Here is a 17,830-nt window from a genome sequence, read left to right as displayed (position 1 = left end):
TATTTCAAAAATGTCTAGCATCAATATGGAGCTTTTCCATGCTATACTATTCCATATACAGCATCGTAAAATACTCTGATGAGTATGAGCAAGACTGAACCTAAGAATCTATTAATATTTTTTTAATTTCTTAAACATTTTCTTTTTGTTCTGTGTTAGTACAATAGAGCCCTAGTCCCTGACTGTGGTTCCTAGATACTACCAAAATACAAATAAAATAATAATAAATTAATAATAATTTATTTTCAAACATTATAAATATTTTATGTATATATTTAAAAGAAGTTTTTTTAAAATATATCATCTACATTTCATATGAATGCAGATTCTTAGCTTTGATCACCAGTGTGAAAAGAAAGTGTCTTGAACACCAATAGCATTGCAAATTGCTCTAATCTCTTATTAGTAATTATATCGCTAAACTAAAAATCCCAGCATAACATCCAGAATGGCTGTTTATCAACAAGCATATCTATGGAATCTTTCCTAAGGTTTTACAACTAAAATATATTTGGGATACTGTATCGATCGGTATTAGGACAGAGAAGAAAGTACTGCACATACTTCATTTACTGTAAGATGCATAGGACATAACAAACGTGGTTGCTGGATCGCACAATATTTCTAGTTTGTGAGTTGGGGGCTTTCTTGAGGGTTTGTGCCATTAACTAACTAAAGGATCAATACTCATCCAGTATCATAAAACTCTAAGTGCAGGACCTACTTTGTGCTTAAGTGGCTGCAGAGCAGTGTTGTTCCACATGAAATGATTACCAACAGCTTTCAATATGCCAGACAAAGGAGAAGGGAGCATCTAAAAACAAGAAGATAAAGTGTCTAGAACTGGAAAATGTTTGCCTAATGAGAAGGAATATACTATAACATCAGTTGCTTACATAAATCCAACTCTGCTTTATAAATAGGAAATGACATCATTAGAGGTGAACAGAAAAGTTTTCCAATTGCCAAACCAGAAGTCAAGGTTTTGTATTTTCCTTGTATGCATTGATGGTACAAAGGCAAAAGCAAAAGCTCCCTATATTCTTTAGGCATTAGAGATTAGGCTTAGATAATACATTCATAGGCAATTTAGAAAAAAAAACCTATTGATTAGACAGACAGAGAGATGTCATAAAATGTTTCAGGGCGGAAATAATAGTTAAGTTAGGTCTTGGCAGCTAAAACTGTATGTAAGTAAAGGAGATTTCAGCTTTATTTGAAAATGCATGATTACAGTTTTGAAGGCTGTACCCTTTCCAATATCACAGTGTCCTTGTCTTATCTATTTATTTGTGCAGCTACACTTTGTCTACAAAATAGCTAGGAAAGAGCTTTAGTATATGCAAATATGAGAATCGGCGTGTGCATATAGGTAATAAGTTTTTACATGCTTCTAAGAAAAGGAAGGGAGTGAGAGTAGCAGAATAAGGACTATAGACTTCATAAAAGCAGCCTTTAACAAACTCAGAGAACTAGTTCAGATAAGTTAGATGTATTCAACTCTGCAGGGCCTGATAAAATTAATCTGAGGGTACCTATGGAACTAGCTGAAGCAATATCAGAACTATTAGCAATTATCATTAGGAACCTATGGAGGAGGAGTGAGTCCCAGAGGACTGGAGAAGAGAAGACACAGTACCTATCTTTAAAAATGGGAACAAAAAGGACACATGGTCAGCCTAACTTCAATACTGGGAAAGATACTGGAACAAATTATTAATGCAATCCCCCAGGACAGTCTCAGAAGCAAGCTAGGGAAAAGTGATCTAATGAAATTACTGTACAGCTATAGTTTTTTATACAATTGGATGAAAGGCCATAATCAAAGTGTAGTTATTAATGGTTTGCTGTCGGACTGGGAGAATATGTCTAGTGGAGTCGTGCAGGGATCATGCCTGGAGATGCACTACTATTCAATATTTTCATTTAAGACTTGGATAATGTAGTGGAGAGTGTGCTTACAAAATTTGCAGAGGACATTAAGCTGGGAGGGCTTGCAAGTACTTTGGAGGACAGGATTATATTTCAAAATTACCTTGATGAAGTGGTCTGAAATCAAAAAGATGACGTTCAATAAGCCAAGTGCAAAGTACTACACTTAGGAAAGAAAAGTTAACTGCACAATCACAAAATGGGGAATAACTGTTTAGTTGGTAGTACTGCTTAAAAGGCTCTCGGGGGTTGTAGTGGATCACAAATTGAATATGAGTCAACAATGTGATGCAATTGTGAAAAAGGCCAATATTCTGGGGTGTATTAACAGGTATGTCAAATGTAAGGCACTAGTGGTAAACGTCCCACTCTCCTTTGCACTGGTTAGGCCTCAGCTGAAGTATTGTGTCCAATTCTGGGCACCACAGGTTAGGAAAGTGTGAACAAATTGGAGAGAATCCAGAAGAGACCAACAAAAGTGATAAAAAAGTTGAGAAAACCTGACCTACGAGGAAAGAGAGAAAAAACTGGGTTTAGTCTTGAAGATCACAGTACACAAAAAAAAAAAACAAAAAACAAGCCCCTGTTGGAATCCTATAAATGTCTTCTGGAGCAATGTAATACCTTTAAGCTTTGGCAGTTCTGCCTTTGTATTTGGCATTGTACATATTAATGAGCTCTCTGACCTTTCTGTGCTCCTTAAGGGTGCTGCACCAATCTCTGTATAGGACATAATTAAATCCCTAAAGCTCAGTGACCATTCTCCAACTTGAGTTATGGTCCAGGCAAATTTTGTCCCATCCTAGGCACTTGCTATGATTTGTTTTTAACAATAGGTCATGATCTTCCAAACATGTCCTGCAAATCTAGCCAGTGCAGTGCAGGTTTGTGAAAAAGTGGCAGGTTCCCCAGGGACAATGGGGAAAACAGGAATAGAGTCTATCATTGCCCTTGTAAAAGCATAGCTATAAGAGTAGGTCTGCTGTTGCAGCACATCTGCATGGTTAGAGTGGTGTGTAGACACACCAATAATGTAGATTAGAATCTACACAAATCATTAACCCATCACCTTTTTTGGGGATTCAGCAATAGTAAAAAAGGAAAAAGTTAAAAGAAAACAAAAGTTAGGGTAATCACAGCTGCTGTTAATTGAGGCTGTAATTACTGTAGAGGAAATGACAAGGATAAGTCTCCACTAGAAGAACAATAAAAATGTTCCATTATTCCCCCCCAGCCCAAAACTGTCAGTCTCCTATGCAATTCAAAGGGAACCAGTGTCCTCAGTCTTTTTCAGTTTCAAGCTTTATTATTCTTTTTCATTCTTCAGGGTGCTAGAGATGTAGATTTAAGAATTTCTCCTTGGAATTACCAACAATAGAATATGGTGACCACTAATCAGCTTGAAGCAGTTTCAAAGGGGAGGACTGGCCACCAAAATGTAGGGTAGTCACAGTTTGCATTCCATAATGAGAAGTGATGTCTTAACAACTGGGTACGTGACCGTATTGAAACACTGTGCCCTAGGCATAGAGCTAGTAAAAGAGGCATGCCTTTTTGAGCGGAAGCCCTGCACTGCTGAGGACCAGGACACATTCTCTTGGTGTAAAAGGAAGCACCACCTCTGACTGCCATGAAGTTTGGGGAGTTTTATTAGTAGCTGAAAATTGCTGTATACTGCTATGTTGCTTTTTAGATACAACAGTCTAAGGTTGACCACTACAATATCGATCTTGAAAAATATATTCCAGGGTAAAAAAATTTGTTGTAAATAAATTCTGCAATACTGTGATCACCCTCAAAAGCTTGCGAGTTTTGCCTTAGACAAATAGATATGATTACCTAAGGAATTGCAGCATGAACTGAATTTTCCCATATTTATGCTGAAAATACCTCAGATAGGAAATGTTATTTAGGCAGGAATTTTTCAGACTCAAGTGTGTGCAATGACATGATTGGAAACCCTAGCGATTTGCACTTCCATGCCTCTTCACACATACACAATACCAGTTTTCATGCATGGATTGGGTGTTGTGTATATGAAACTAATGACTGAGATTTTTTTCTACATGGAGTTTTAGAAATATGAGTCCTAGATGTTTATAGAAATTGGCAAGTTTTAAAGAGTAACCACTGTGTATCTGGAAATTTTTGCTGCAAACTGTAATTATACACCTCCATAAAAATGCAATGTCATTAAAAATAAATATAGAAATGAAAATTTTAACATGCATCTTCCTGGCAATATTTGAGACCTATCATTACTCTACATACAGGACCTGTAGTACCTTGTAGTCCATTAGAGTGGCATAGAATATACTGATACATTACTGCAAAGAGTGTCAAAAGGGGGCATATATCTATTATACTTGCCAATGTCTGAGACTGGGAAGTAGTGCACAACTCTTAACACATGGCTGCAAGTAGATTGCAGTTGAAACACGATCTTAAAAAAACCAAAACAATTAAAGCCAAATTACATGAAAGTCACATGCTCAGAACTAGAGGTGTTTTTGTTTTTAAACTTGTTTGGGTTCCAACTTTCTGTACCATGACATTGCCAGCTTTCAGTGGCACCATTTTTTGGATTTTAATAATATTGCCAAAACTGCCATTCTACTGTTCCCATTTCTCAGATTGCCTGGCAAGGCTTCCAGAGCACAAAGGGAATGGCTCTCTGAAATGTGCTACTCCTGCTAGTTCAAATGATCGACTGCATCTCTGCACCATTGAGTAATGTCCTCTCTAAATGTCTCTAATAACCCTTCCTTTTAATCTTTGACAGCCTCTCCAGTGAAATTATGTATTAAAAGGACTTCTTAAAAATAAATATATTGCACTATGTTATACGTGCTGCTCCTGTTTCACAGCTTCTAGATTATGATGGTAACAACCCACTGTGTCAATTTACTTGTGTCAAAGTGCTCTCTATGGGTGGGAGATATACAGTCTGACCTGTCCTCATTGCTCTTATTATTGTCTTGCACAGTCTGGAATATTTTCAAGGAGAGCCAGGCAGTTCAAACTATGTGTCTATTTATCACATAAAAGAGAATTGTGCACAGTAGTGCTGATCAGTCAGGGATGTGTCCTCTTGCTTGGTCCATCAGTTCTCAGGGTAACTATACTGTATAACTTGCTCCTTATGTTCAACTGGAATTGCGCCTTGTAGTTCAGTCTCCCCCAGTTGCCTTCGCGCAGAAAGTATTCCCCTAGGGAGCCAAGACAACATGTATATTTATCATGTGCAAAAATAAAAATAAATACAGGAGATTAGTGAAATTCCATTTTCTTCTACTATTGAATTCCATTGTGACATACATATATAAAATATATAATTCTAAAGGGGGAAATAAAATAAAAGGGACATTTTAAAAGGAGATAAATGAAGATAAGTGAGAAGCTGCTATAGACAGCATAACCCTACCACAACTGAAATAATCCATTTTGGAAAGGAAAAAAGTTATTTTCTAATATATGAAATTGTCTGACATTCAGGTGTTATTTATGCTACATCATTTTCTCTGAGTCCCTTTTATTTCTGCTGGTCTAAACTTTTTTCCATCCAGCCCTAGCAGTTAGCTTCAAAACCTCCCCTGAGATGACGAACCTAAGCTTTTCAGCATTAAGTAACTCAGGTGAGACAATGAACCCTTTTCCATACAAATGCACTAACACATGTGTCTGCACTTACTAAAGTGACTTAAACAACTTTTACACTTAACAGACGTATAAGTCTGTTTTACTTTGCAACAAGCATCTAGACAGAGCTGGTGAGGACTTTTGAGACACCTCAGAATTCCATGGCCACCAAGATGATTATGGGGCTAATCCAAACTGTTGCTGGCTCAACTCAGCTAGCCACTTTCTTGATCCAGTGTTTGGATTGTGACTGGAGGTGGGACAACTAGCAACGTTACATCATTAGCTCCTATGATATAAGATTGGAATATGGCATCTGTTTTGAGCTTCCACTTCTAGAGCCTAATGGAACCCATTCTGGAAGGCTCTGAAGATGAATACTTGTTTCCCCAACTCTATCAAGGTTTTTATAGAACTGGCAATGATCTTTTATATCCAGCCATCAGTGAAGTGCCCTTAGATATCCTATCCCCTGGATTTGACAAGACGGGTCTCCTTGATTTGTAAAAGACCTGTCACAACTGAAATGAGAGGAAAGATGACTAGAGTGCTGGTGGATGAAGTAACGTTCAAAATCTGATCCATTCCATCTTAAAGATTATTGAAAAGCTTATACCATAGCTATGCAAGAGACAGAGAAGATTTATTTGCCTCCTTCATAGTACTGAATAAGTGTCAATCACCCAGCCATATTGTTTTGAGTAGTGGACAATCTAGTTAAACCAGGCTGCTTTCGGGTAGTGGCTGATACAGGTCCCTTCCATTGTATTCAAATTTCTACTTTTGCAGAAAAAAAATCAAGGAAATATGGACTTAAGTCTCTGCGTCTATGGATGCAGAGTGATTTCCGGAGGGTATATGTGCTAAGTCTCCTCTGGTGGAGTTTATGCCAGTGACATTCACTGAAGCACTACAGATGCTGGGAATTCTGCATTGCATTTCCTGCCTTCCCATGGCACTTTGAACACATGTCCTTCCTGACTGGGGAAAGTCAGCAGGGAAGAATTGGGTCCATTATTGATGAAGACTCCATTATAGAGAGTCACCTTGCCAACCTCTATAAAAGACTGCTGTGCAGCCATCATTCCTACAAGTCATTGCTAGATGGTCATATAACAGTAACAACCAGAAATGCTAGTTTTTAATCTGCATGTAGACATGAGGTTTCAACTGTTTCTTTCAGATGCAGGCCTATGCCTCTGTCCCCTCAAGATTAGATTATTGCAATGTGTGCTCTAATTCAACTCAAACTCAAAGTGGAGTAGAATGAGATGGCTTGTTTGTTAAGTAGAGTTTCTCACTGTGAGCACATGACACCACTGTTCTGAGATCTCCACTGGCTGCCTTTTGGGTTAAGGGTAGAATGCAACACATAGTTTTGACCTATAATGGGCCTGGGACCTTTCAGAGATTGCCTTTCCTCTATCCCCATGCAATAGTCTACATATAAGCAGCAGACACTCCTAAAGCAGGAGATTCCTTACTAAAAAAAAGAGGAAGATCTTGGCACGGTATTCTCCATAAGTGACCCTCACAGCTGCTGACATGTAGAGCATGCACCAACATGCAGATCTCTTCCCGGGCTTTTGAGAAGGGACAAGTGCATGAAGCAGTCTGGCATCTGTGACTGCGTGTAAGTTTTTCCTTCTCCTTTTCCAGTTTTGTGGAGAATTTTTTGTTGCTTTACAATAGAGTGACTGCATTTTTAACAGCACTGCTTTTTAATGTTATGATTGCATCTCAATAAATAAAATGTAAAATCAGAGCTCTGAGGTGTGAGTAGATTCCACTGGTAGATAAGGCTTTTCAGTATGAAGTCCATTAGTATGTTTATAGGGCTTTTGATGAGATGAATTGTAGTGTTAAAGAAGGGGAAGTGCTAGCATGCTCTTCAGGGCTATTTGCTGTCAGGAGAACTAATCTATTATATGGCTTAGGGTAAAAGCACCTTCCTCTAGACTAATCTGAATGGCTAAGAGTGCCCTACTGTGGAGGCTGTTCCTGAATTGTGACCTCTCAGAGGCTGGGAGTAAGAAAGGAAACACAGACACACACACACAGAGAGATCAGAGACTTTAGCCTGAACTGTGATATTTCTTGGAGAGCTGCAATAGTTGACATTTGCAAATGCTAAATGTTCTTAAGATCTCTATCCAACTTATTCAGCAGTTCAGTGAGAGAGAGTGCTGGAGACTGGAAAAATAAATAAATACCTTCATTTCGACATTTTGTATTAAGTCAGCTTATGCTGTCTAAAATGAATTGTCGCAAGGAATCTCCTGTTTGTTATGCTTAAAGCAGCTGTGCTAATTGCAGTGGTTTTCGGTTTAAAAATCTTCATGATTTGATGTTTTAAAATATAGTATGAGATTTCTCTTATGCCTACAGCACACCGTATTATAGGTAATGTGCTAGGCATGCATAAAACTTGCAGCACCCTTTAAAGGGCTCCAGTATATTAACGACCACAAATGGGCAAATAAAACTCTGTAGGGAAAAGTACTCTAGTTCATGATGGGAAGATGTTGCTTAGGTTGACAGCGGTAGGAAACTGTAAGCTACATTTTGCTCTCAGGTTAGCTGAAGTAATTATGAAGAACTTCACTGGAGTTAAATTCAATGGAGCTAGTGCAGGGTTTCATTGCTGTAACTGAGAGCAGATTTTGTCCCAATTTGATCTAGGGTCACATGCATTGTCTCTTATATGAGGCAAAAACTTGAAATGTTTCATTGCAAATAATATCTGTTGCTAACGTAGCCTCCCCTCCCCCCCCATCTTTTTTCTTTCTTTTTTTTTTTTTTTTGGAGACTTGTTCACCAAACATTCCTGATTTCTGCAAATGTGAGAGCCACGGGTGGGTACGGTAATGTGTTTAATTGGAAATTAGAGCTACTTCTGTTGGTGGAAGAGACAAGCTTTTGAGCTTTGCAGAGCTCTTCTGACCTGAAGAATTTCACTAACTAGACTATAGTAATGCTTAGTCAGATTCTGCCTTTTGAATAGTTCTTTACTCTGTGCCCTTGTCTTCATTACAGAAAAATAGGTATGTTCCTAACACAAGTTAGCTAACAAGTTAGCCTGCTTGAGGTGAAATCCTAGTCAAGATGCAGCAGTTTTTAGTTTCCACACAAGTTAGCAGGTCAAGTTAAAGCCTAAGCACACTTGACTTAAGAACACACCTTTGTTCATAATTAAGACAAGGTCTTTAAGTAGCCCTACTGAAATCAAGAGGAATACACATATACTACTCAAAACAGGTAAATGGGCAGAATCTGGTCCTGGAAGAGTAGTGGTCATGACAACTGTGTTTTAAATGCATTATTTCTCTTGACAGAATATTTTGCATACAATTTTGTGTTCAGCTGAAAATTGTTATTCCAGGAAGCAGAAATTGAGTGTCATTGCTAACAAATAAAGGCTGGACAGTGATGAATGGGTTAGAGAACACTTTGTTTCCCTCAGAAGGAAAAATCAGATTGAAATCCATCACTTCTAGCATATAACAGTTTCCTTTCATATTGCTAAAGGCTGGTTTTATAGGATAGTCAGAGAAACTCAGTAGTGGTGGAAGCTGTTGAAACTGGCTAGTCAGTTTTTTGAGTTTAGATATTCACTTGTTCTTGAACTATTTTATTACTACTTTAACCCATTTATTAATACTAATTGATGAAAGATGAAGTAACTTGCATTATTTACTTTTCATTTATTGTGAACTGGATGAGTCAGTAGTTTAATTAGGGACTTAAGATAGTAAAAATTTCTCTGTGGAATTATCAAACTGCACTGCAAAGTCTAATGGCTGCCACTGAAGCTAAACTTCTTGTTACTAAAACCCGCTGTGTAACAAATTGCCTATTTACACGTCATAAAGGGTCTACACCATCTGGTTGATATTGGTCTATATCTAGAAACAACATTTGTCTGAGCACCCTGAGATTCAGAAGTGGCAGCTATGTCTCTACTGTTTAAGACATTAAAACAGTTTGTGGTTTTTTAAATTAAAATCTGTGGTTTCTGATTATGATTTTTAACAAGTGAACTCTTCACAGCATTGTGACCCAACTCACTTAGCAGCTAGCAAATAAAGTGTTCTGTTCTCAAAGTTTCCAATCAAGTAAATTGAATGGTGAGTTCCCACATCTTAACAGGTCAGAAAAGAAGCTTGTTCTTTGATGCAGTAACCCATGGGATAAGGGTATTTAATTGTCCTTGCAACGCTGAGCCAGTGAAGAGAATGTAACTATGAATTATTCCAACCTGACCAATAAGCATCACTGTAGAATCACGTTTCAAGGAAGCCACTGGGATGATGAAGCCTAGAAAAGCACTTTAGTGTATGGGAAAGGAAAAACAGGGCAAACACATTGGTTGGGATCTTTAATTTAGGGCAAGATTGTCACTTGCCCAATGCTCCCAAGCAGGAGTGTAAAGCATCCCCTTAAACCCTGCATGGGTTACTTGTGTTTGTGGCTCACAGGCAATGGGAGAGCAGCTTTTCTGGGGTCCTGTTGCTTCTCTGCTCACGCAAGTGGAAGGGGAATGGTTGGACAGAGCTGGGATGGTCAAGTAAGGAGTGGATGGAGTCTTGACTCTAAATCCTTAACTCCGCCAAATCTGTGTGTACTAAATGGTTGCCTCAGGTTAACTGAGGATCACATTGTGACTACCTAAATCACAATTCATTCCCTTGTGTAATCCTGGGACAGCGCCACTGTACAATGCACCTTCCTATGCAGATTGTATTGTTACAGTCCAGCCCACAGACAAAGACATTTGTCTTTATTTGACTTCATATTAAGATGCACTTTTCTGGCACTCCTTAAATAATACAGGAGCAGTTTTGCAAATATATACATGCAAGAAAATCTGGATGTGTGTATACATACAGAACTCAGCAAAACAACCAAGTTTCATGTTGGCACCAACTTTTTGAATCACAGGCTGAATTTAAGGTTCCTAATGACAGGTTCTCCTAGTCCTACTGAGAATACACACAGGAAGCAGATATTTGTGGTCACAAGGTGCAGCTGTTGAAAAATCACTTATAAAGCTATCACCTCACCTTATCGAGACATTGAATATATTCCACATGGTTAAGAAAAGAAAATATGGGGGGAAATGAGAAAACATATTATTCACCTTACATTAATATAAAGTTATTTGTTCACCTGCATCTTGTTGTAACATACTGGTACTGTCTATTTTCCCCTGAGCTGTTGAGGAATCAGCAGTATTAAACTACTGTTTACTTCTGCAGGTCATTCTACCAATAATGCAGTAGGTGAGATCTCTGTACAGGTGGATGTCTTTACACATCCTGGAACTGGAGAACATAGAGTCACTGTAAAAGGTAAGTTTCAAATAGGGACTCTCAAGTAGTAGGAAGGTTATTTTACCTCTGTATTTGGTACTGATGCAACCGCTACTGGAATACTGTTTCCCGGTCTTGTGTCCACAGTTCAGGAAGGATGTCAATAAATTGGAGAGCGTTCAGAGACAAGCCATGAGAATGATTAAAAGATTGGAAAACATTCCTTTTGGTGATCAGATTCAAGGAGCTCAATTTATTTAGCTTAACAAAGAGATTAAGAATTGACTTGATCACAGTTTATAAGTACTCCATGGGGAACAGATATTTGATAATGGGAACAAATATTGGATGTTGGGCTCTTACAAAAGTCTAATAAGATCCAATGGCTGGAAGTTGAAGATGGAAAAATTCAGGATGGAAGTATGCTGTGCATTTTTAACAGTGAGGATAATTAACCACTGGGACGCTTTACCAAGGGTTGTGGTGGATTCTCCATCAATGGCAATTTTAAAATCAAGACTGGATGTTTTTCTTAAGGACATACTCTGTTCAAACAGGAATCATTCTGAGAAAGTTCTGTGGCCTCTGTTATGCTGGAGGTCAGCCTAGCTCATCACAGTGAGCTCTTCCGGTCTTAGAATCTAGAAAGGAAACCTGAACTAAAAAGTTCTTATCACAAAACAGCAAATCGTAGGTATTAATGTACTTCCTTCCCAACAAAAATAATAGCAAAGGCTGAGTCTGGATTTCAAGTTCTCAGGGCCATACTCTGCCCCTGTTGCTGACATTGGGAGTTGGGTCTGCATAGGTCAGTATACAGCATGGCTTCAGTGTGTATTTGCTAGTGTGCTACACAATTGAAATTCATTAAACAGTTCCACCTAACCAACATATAAGTTGTGATGTTCCAGATAACACCTCTTATACTTAAGACATGTAATTTAGTTTTTAAAATGCTGCGGCAGAGTTAGATGTTGAATAATTGCACTAAGACTTAAAATATCCAACTTGTAATAAATACTGTCCAACATTGTATTGGTGAAGCTAAAGTCCACAGAAAACCAGTTATGTTTAGATTCATATCTGCTGATTTTTTTTAAGCTACAGTGAATCTGGCAGACCAAACCAGGTGAGAATGTAAATTATTTGTGAAATTGCAGACTGCCAGAATTGTAACTGATATTATTCATACTCCTAATTCAGTGGGGAGCAAACAAAGCTATTTCTGGTTTGTAGAGTGTAAGTTATCTACCAGGAAGATCTCAGGTTGTCCTTCTGTGACCTCTCATTGGCTACACTAAGCCTTACTACGTATTTAAGCAAGAATATTTACTAATATTTTGCATTGGGATTCTAAATGCATATCTAATTCCTCTTATTCTCTTTAGTTGTAGCAGTTAATAACCTAAACTGGCAAACAACAGCTATGTTCCGGCCGTTTGTGGAAGTCTGCATATTGGGTCCTAACCTGAGTGACAAGAAGAGAAAACATGGAACCAAGACAAAGAGCAACACCTGGTCACCAAAATACAATGAAACATTCCAATTGTAAGTCTTTTTTTCTTTTAGCTGTCCCTTTTCTATAAATTGTTACAATTAATTTTGCAGCTAAAGCTCTGAGAACTGAAAATGCTACAGTCCAAGACTGTATATTTCACAGACCATAAGTATAAACACGATTTCAAAACTAAGGTTCTTTCAGTATATAGCTTGTTCGAAAGTATAGCCTTGTCTTGTGCAGGGCTGAATTTTAATCTTTGTGTTTTGGGCCTGTAACACTTCTTTTTGAAGTTCCAGTTTCTGAAACATAGAAGACACATGTACTTGGAATTAAGGACATTCTGGGAATTGTGGGGATTATTAGTTAGAAATGCACAAGCATTTGCACGCACAGATGAGAAGTTAGATACTTAATCGGCAGGGCCGCCCAGAGGGGGGGCAAGTGGGGCAATTTGCCCCAGGCCCTGCAGGGGCCCCCACAAGAATGTCGGAGGCTCCACCCCACCTCTGCCTTCCCCCATCCCCCGGCGCCTCAGCGCGCCGCATCCAGGAGCAGCCCTGGTCAGAGCTAAAGCGGTGGGGCTCAGGCGGGGCCTGAGCTCCTCCTGCTCAGAGCCGTGTCGTAAGGGGATGGGGCCTGAGTTCTTCCCGCTCAGAGCCGTGTGGTAAGAGGGCGGGGCTCTGGGCCGAGCGACGGGAGCTCAGGTCACATGGAGCCACGCCACTGCAGCATTGTCCAGGGCTGCTCCTGGACATGGTGTGCTGAGGCTCTGGGAGAGGGGGGAGGCGGGGGTAAGCGGCATGGTAAGGGGACCAGGGGGTTGGATAAGGGGCAGCGAGTTCTGGGGACAGGGAGGGGGCAGAGGTTCGAGGGAGGCAGTCAGCGGAAGGGGAATGGGGGATTGGATCATGGGTGTTCCGGGGCTCTGTCAGGACTCAGCAGGGGGGGTGGATAGGGGTTGGGGTAGTCAGGGGACAGGGAGCAGGGAGCTTGGATAGGTGTGGAAATCCCGAGGGGCCTGTCAGAATGCAGAGGTGTGGATAGGGGTTGGGGCAGTCAGGGGACAGGGAGCAGGGGCGATTGGATAGGGGGTGGATGCTGAGGGGCGGTTAGGGGTAGGGGTTCCTGTGAAGGGGTAATCAGGGGACAAGGAGCAGGGGGAGGTTGGATGGGTCGGGGGTTGTGAGGCGGGCAGTCGGGGGCAGGGGCCAGGCTGTTTGGGGAGGCACAGCCTTCCCTACCTGGCCCTCCACACAGTTTCGGAACCCTGATGTGGCCCTCAGGCCAAAAAGTAAGTGTGTGTGTGTGTGTGGATGCTTCCTTTCCCCATTTTGGGGCCTCCCAGAGCATCTTGCTCTGAGCGCTGTGCCTGCCCACTGCCCTGCCCTCGCCGAGCAGCTCCTGCTGTGCTGTGCTGTCCTGTGCCAATTCCGGAGCGCCCCCTCCCCAGCCAGGGACTCTGCTTCACTCTCGTGTAACATTTGCCCGTTGTTGTTGTTGGCGTCTCCCTCCCTGAATACCACATCAGGCTTCCCTGGGGCAGAGGCTTTTGTACTTTGCCTGGCCACTGGTGCAGCAGCGAGGAGCTGATTGAGCGCAGGGGCGAGCCCTTGCTGGATTTCCAAGCCTGAGGGGGCATCTGCTCAGGGAATGTCACGCTTAGTTACGCGCACCGTGGTTCTCAATCAATCTGGCCACAGCTTGTAATGCACTGGGAGATTGATGCGCTCAGCTGGAGTGATGGGATCGATTCCCGGCCCTTAAAGGTGCAGAGCCCACTTAAGTTATCTTTCATTTACACCATTAGACACGTGCCCTGTTCAGATCAGGGCGTGCCTGAGTTTCACAATAGGCTCATCTCAGATTCTGGAAACAAGCTTAAATGCTCAGTTCATGGATATGTACATAACCTATACTAAAGACAAACCCACAGTAACCATCTCCAGTTTGTGAGGGACCCCATGGAGCCAGTCTCCAGGAAACAGATAAATTCATGGAGGTTAAGTCCATTAATAGCTATTAGCCAGGATAGGTAAGGAATGGTGTCCCTAGCCTCTGTTTGTCAGAGGGTGAGATGGATGGCAGGAGAGAGATGACTCGATCATTACCTGTTAGGTTCACTCTCTCTGGGCACTTGGCACTGGCCACTGTCGGTAGACAGGATACTGGGCTGGATGGACCTTTGGTCTGACCCTCTATAGCCATTCTTATGTTCTTATGTTCTAACCTAAATGAACCTAAAGTTATGGACACAGATATGAGTCAAGGAAGCCAGCAGAGTATCAGAAACCTGGAAAAATCTCTGACTGGATAGGCTCAGGCGTTTAGTCACAAGTTGAGGTGTTTCAAAAGTTCTGGATTTTTTTTAAGCAGAATTTTTCTATTGTTTCTTTAAACAATCAAACACAGCAAGCAGCAAATATTTGCCCAGACACTTCTGAAACCCCAATCCATGTTCAAGTTTTGGCAGACTAATTTCAGCTTTTCAATTAAAAAAAAAACAACAAATTTTGAAGGAAAGCAGACATTGTCTGTGATTTTTTCTGCTTTTAAAAAAACCTCTAGTTTTCGATCCAAAAAAAGTTTTGACGGAAAATATTTGTCCAACCCTTTTAATGCGTTTCAGTGTCTTTTAGCATTAACTGATGCTGAGAAGCAGTGATGCTTTGTAAAGGTGACTTGAAAAGAAGTTTTCTCAAAACTGGGTTTGTGCTGAGATGCGGAAGGTTCTTAAATATTTATTTTTCCCAGGGCTGCCTGGGTCAGTGGGGAGGCAAGTGGAGTAATTTGCCCTGGTCCCACAGGGGCCCTCACAAGAATATAGTATTCTATAGTATTGCAACTTTATGGAAGGTGCCCCTAAAATTGCTTTGCCCCAGGCCCCCTGAATCCTCTGGGAAGCCCTGCTAATCGGTCATTTGCATGTGCCTTTACCTCAATTGCTAATGCCAGTTGTGCATGGATTTCTATAAATCTGGGCCTTAAAAGTTTGTAAAAGTCTGAAGATGTAAAATGATAACCAGTTGCTATTAATAACCACTTTTACTTAATCCCCAGAAGCCAAAGAACCGTTATATTTGATTTAGGAATCTAAATTTAGCAATTCCCCACATCAAATTCCTTTTACCTGCTCTTATGCTCTCTACATCATCCTCCTTATTCTAGATTAAGACTTCTGTTAGAGCCTGCCCATTTCCCAAGCACTAAAAGACCACACTCTGCCTCAACACACTGGAAGTTTCACTTTCTTGGCTTCTCCTGATCATCAGCCTTACATCTGACCATGAAGCTGCTTGAGGATCTAAGCTAGTGATTCTGTCTGCCCCAACCCAGCGGTATAGTCCTCAGTGGGCTGTACACTACTGGAGTGCTCCCACTGGTGTGACCTCATGCAGATGTGCAAAGGTCACACTGTGAGGACACCATTTTGTTATACAAAATGGCATGCTCTATGCGACATGACCTCCAACACGTGGTGTAAAAGTGCTGGAATGCTGTTCTGGTGCAGTCTGGCACTATACCTGTGCCCTGACTGCCTCATCAGTGTTGATTTCTGGCCTCAAAGACCATTTTATAAATAGCAGCTAGGAGGGCAGGCTGAGGAAAGCCAGTCAGAATTCACTGTTTGCAAGAATCCCTACTTGACCCCAACTCCAAGGGCAGCAACCTTCCCTGCTCCTACGGCTATAACCCACTTAAGCAACCCTTAATAGCCTAGCAATCTGATGGTGGTTAACATCTTAGAACTGGCAAGTGTCCTCACGGGTTAAGCCACACTTTAGAAAGAGGGATGTGTAATGTGTCTCTTTGTGACAAATTATTCTTCTCATTTATTTGATGTGTTTGCACAGAGACAAATGTGAACAAAAGCAGTGGTCTGTTTACAAGAGAAATGTATTTAGAACAAATGTTCCCTTTTCCTACAACTCCAGGGTTATGGGGACACATGAAGTACAGGCATTGCTTCAGAAGACTGAAACATGTTTAATGGCAATTGCCAACAATTATCTTCCTAAAATTTGATTTTTAAAAGCACAATAGTTGAAACAAAGATAGACACTGAGAATCATGTAATGCAGTAGGACGATCTTAAGGATCTAAAGCTGGGTAAGATGGGAACAACTAAATACAATTATCACCAGACTGGATGAGCTTCAAACAGTCAATATATTTAGTGTTTTTCATTCTTTATAAATAGCTTTATCTCCAAGTACCTCCATCCATCCTCAAGTACCTATCTTCACTGGCTCTCTCTTTACTTTGTAAGATTGGTTACATAATGAGTAAGAGGAAATCATCGCTGCTAGAGGGAACACTTGCAGTAACATTTAGAGAATGTGAGTTTAGGCTACTTTTTCATTGCATGCTTCACAAGCCTTTTGCTTTAATAACAGCAGTGTAACAAATGGATCTGTCAGGTACAGGATACTGAGCAGTACAGGGGCCTACATTTTCCACATCTCTGTCTCCTACATCCAGTAGCAATCAGCAGGTTATCTTTAAGCATGAAAGAAATTGAAAGGATCTACAATAATTTTTTGGTAGCAAAAAATCTATTCATGAAAAACCTTCGAACTATTCACCAGTCTAACATAGGCCTGATCCAATGCCCTCTAAAGTCCAACTGAGCCTTTTCATTGACTTCAACATGGAATAGCTCAACCTGTAGTTAATATCTCTGCTGCTACCATTCATAATAAAATAATGGCAAAGCAGAAATCAATGTTAAGAAGTATCCCCAATCTGTTTCATCCCACAAATTTATTTACCAAATAACTTATTCCAGAGGTGGGTAGCTGGATTTTATTTATTTTTTATGGGGCTGAAAGACATTTTCAAGCTATGCCTTCTTTCTAAATCTTTTTTAATGCTAGACTGTTAGAATAATACATGTTTCTTGAGTGATTAAAGCCTATGTTCTATTTGGATTACAGCATAGCAGCATATCATTAGATTCAAGAGGCTTCTAGACTGCCTGGCACGCTGTTTCATTTTTAAATTAAAGGAAAATCATGTTAATCTTCCTCTAAGTGATAACCAGCCCTATATACTTGTTTTATGTGCCTCAGAATGAGTGAAATCTTGCAGGTATAACTCAAAATATGCAATGAGTTTCATGAAACGAAGCACCACATATATACAGACCTGGAGCCTTGCAGCTCTGTCTATCCTACAAGGGGGTTACTGTGTGCTGCACGGTGAATACTAATGATATGCTTTCCTGCAGTAAAAGCATTCAAGACAGTATTATAGGAACAGTAGCAATGCATATTATTGTTCTTGCCAGTGCAATGTCATAACTGGCAGGTTTCTCCAGTTGGTTTGGCCCAACCATAACGTAAGTATATTTATATTTAAGTGCAACTAGCCACCAGTACTTGGAGTGACATGAACCCCATTGCAGGTGCTGCACACCATTTAATGCAGTTCTTAAGTGGTGCACAGG

At 40.4% G+C, this 17,830-nt stretch overlaps 1 protein-coding gene across 1 annotated transcript in view; it reads left to right on the top strand.

Moving 5' to 3' along the window:
• UNC13C (unc-13 homolog C) overlaps positions 1–17,830 on the top strand; it is a 421,885-nt gene that overhangs the window by 399,967 nt on the left and 4,088 nt on the right. Inside the window, exons 31-32 of the mRNA XM_032796690.2 lie at positions 10,830–10,922; positions 12,272–12,431. Coding sequence (XP_032652581.1) covers positions 10,830–10,922; positions 12,272–12,431 — 253 coding nt within the window. The remainder of the gene's footprint in view (positions 1–10,829; positions 10,923–12,271; positions 12,432–17,830) is intronic.

The sequence above is a fragment of the Chelonoidis abingdonii genome, chromosome 9 (genome assembly GCF_003597395.2).
Source record: "Chelonoidis abingdonii isolate Lonesome George chromosome 9, CheloAbing_2.0, whole genome shotgun sequence".
NCBI classification, from domain to species: Eukaryota; Metazoa; Chordata; order Testudines; family Testudinidae; genus Chelonoidis; species Chelonoidis abingdonii.
The sequence above is the reverse complement of the archived record's forward strand: the minus strand, read 5'-3'. Positions and strand labels throughout refer to the sequence as shown.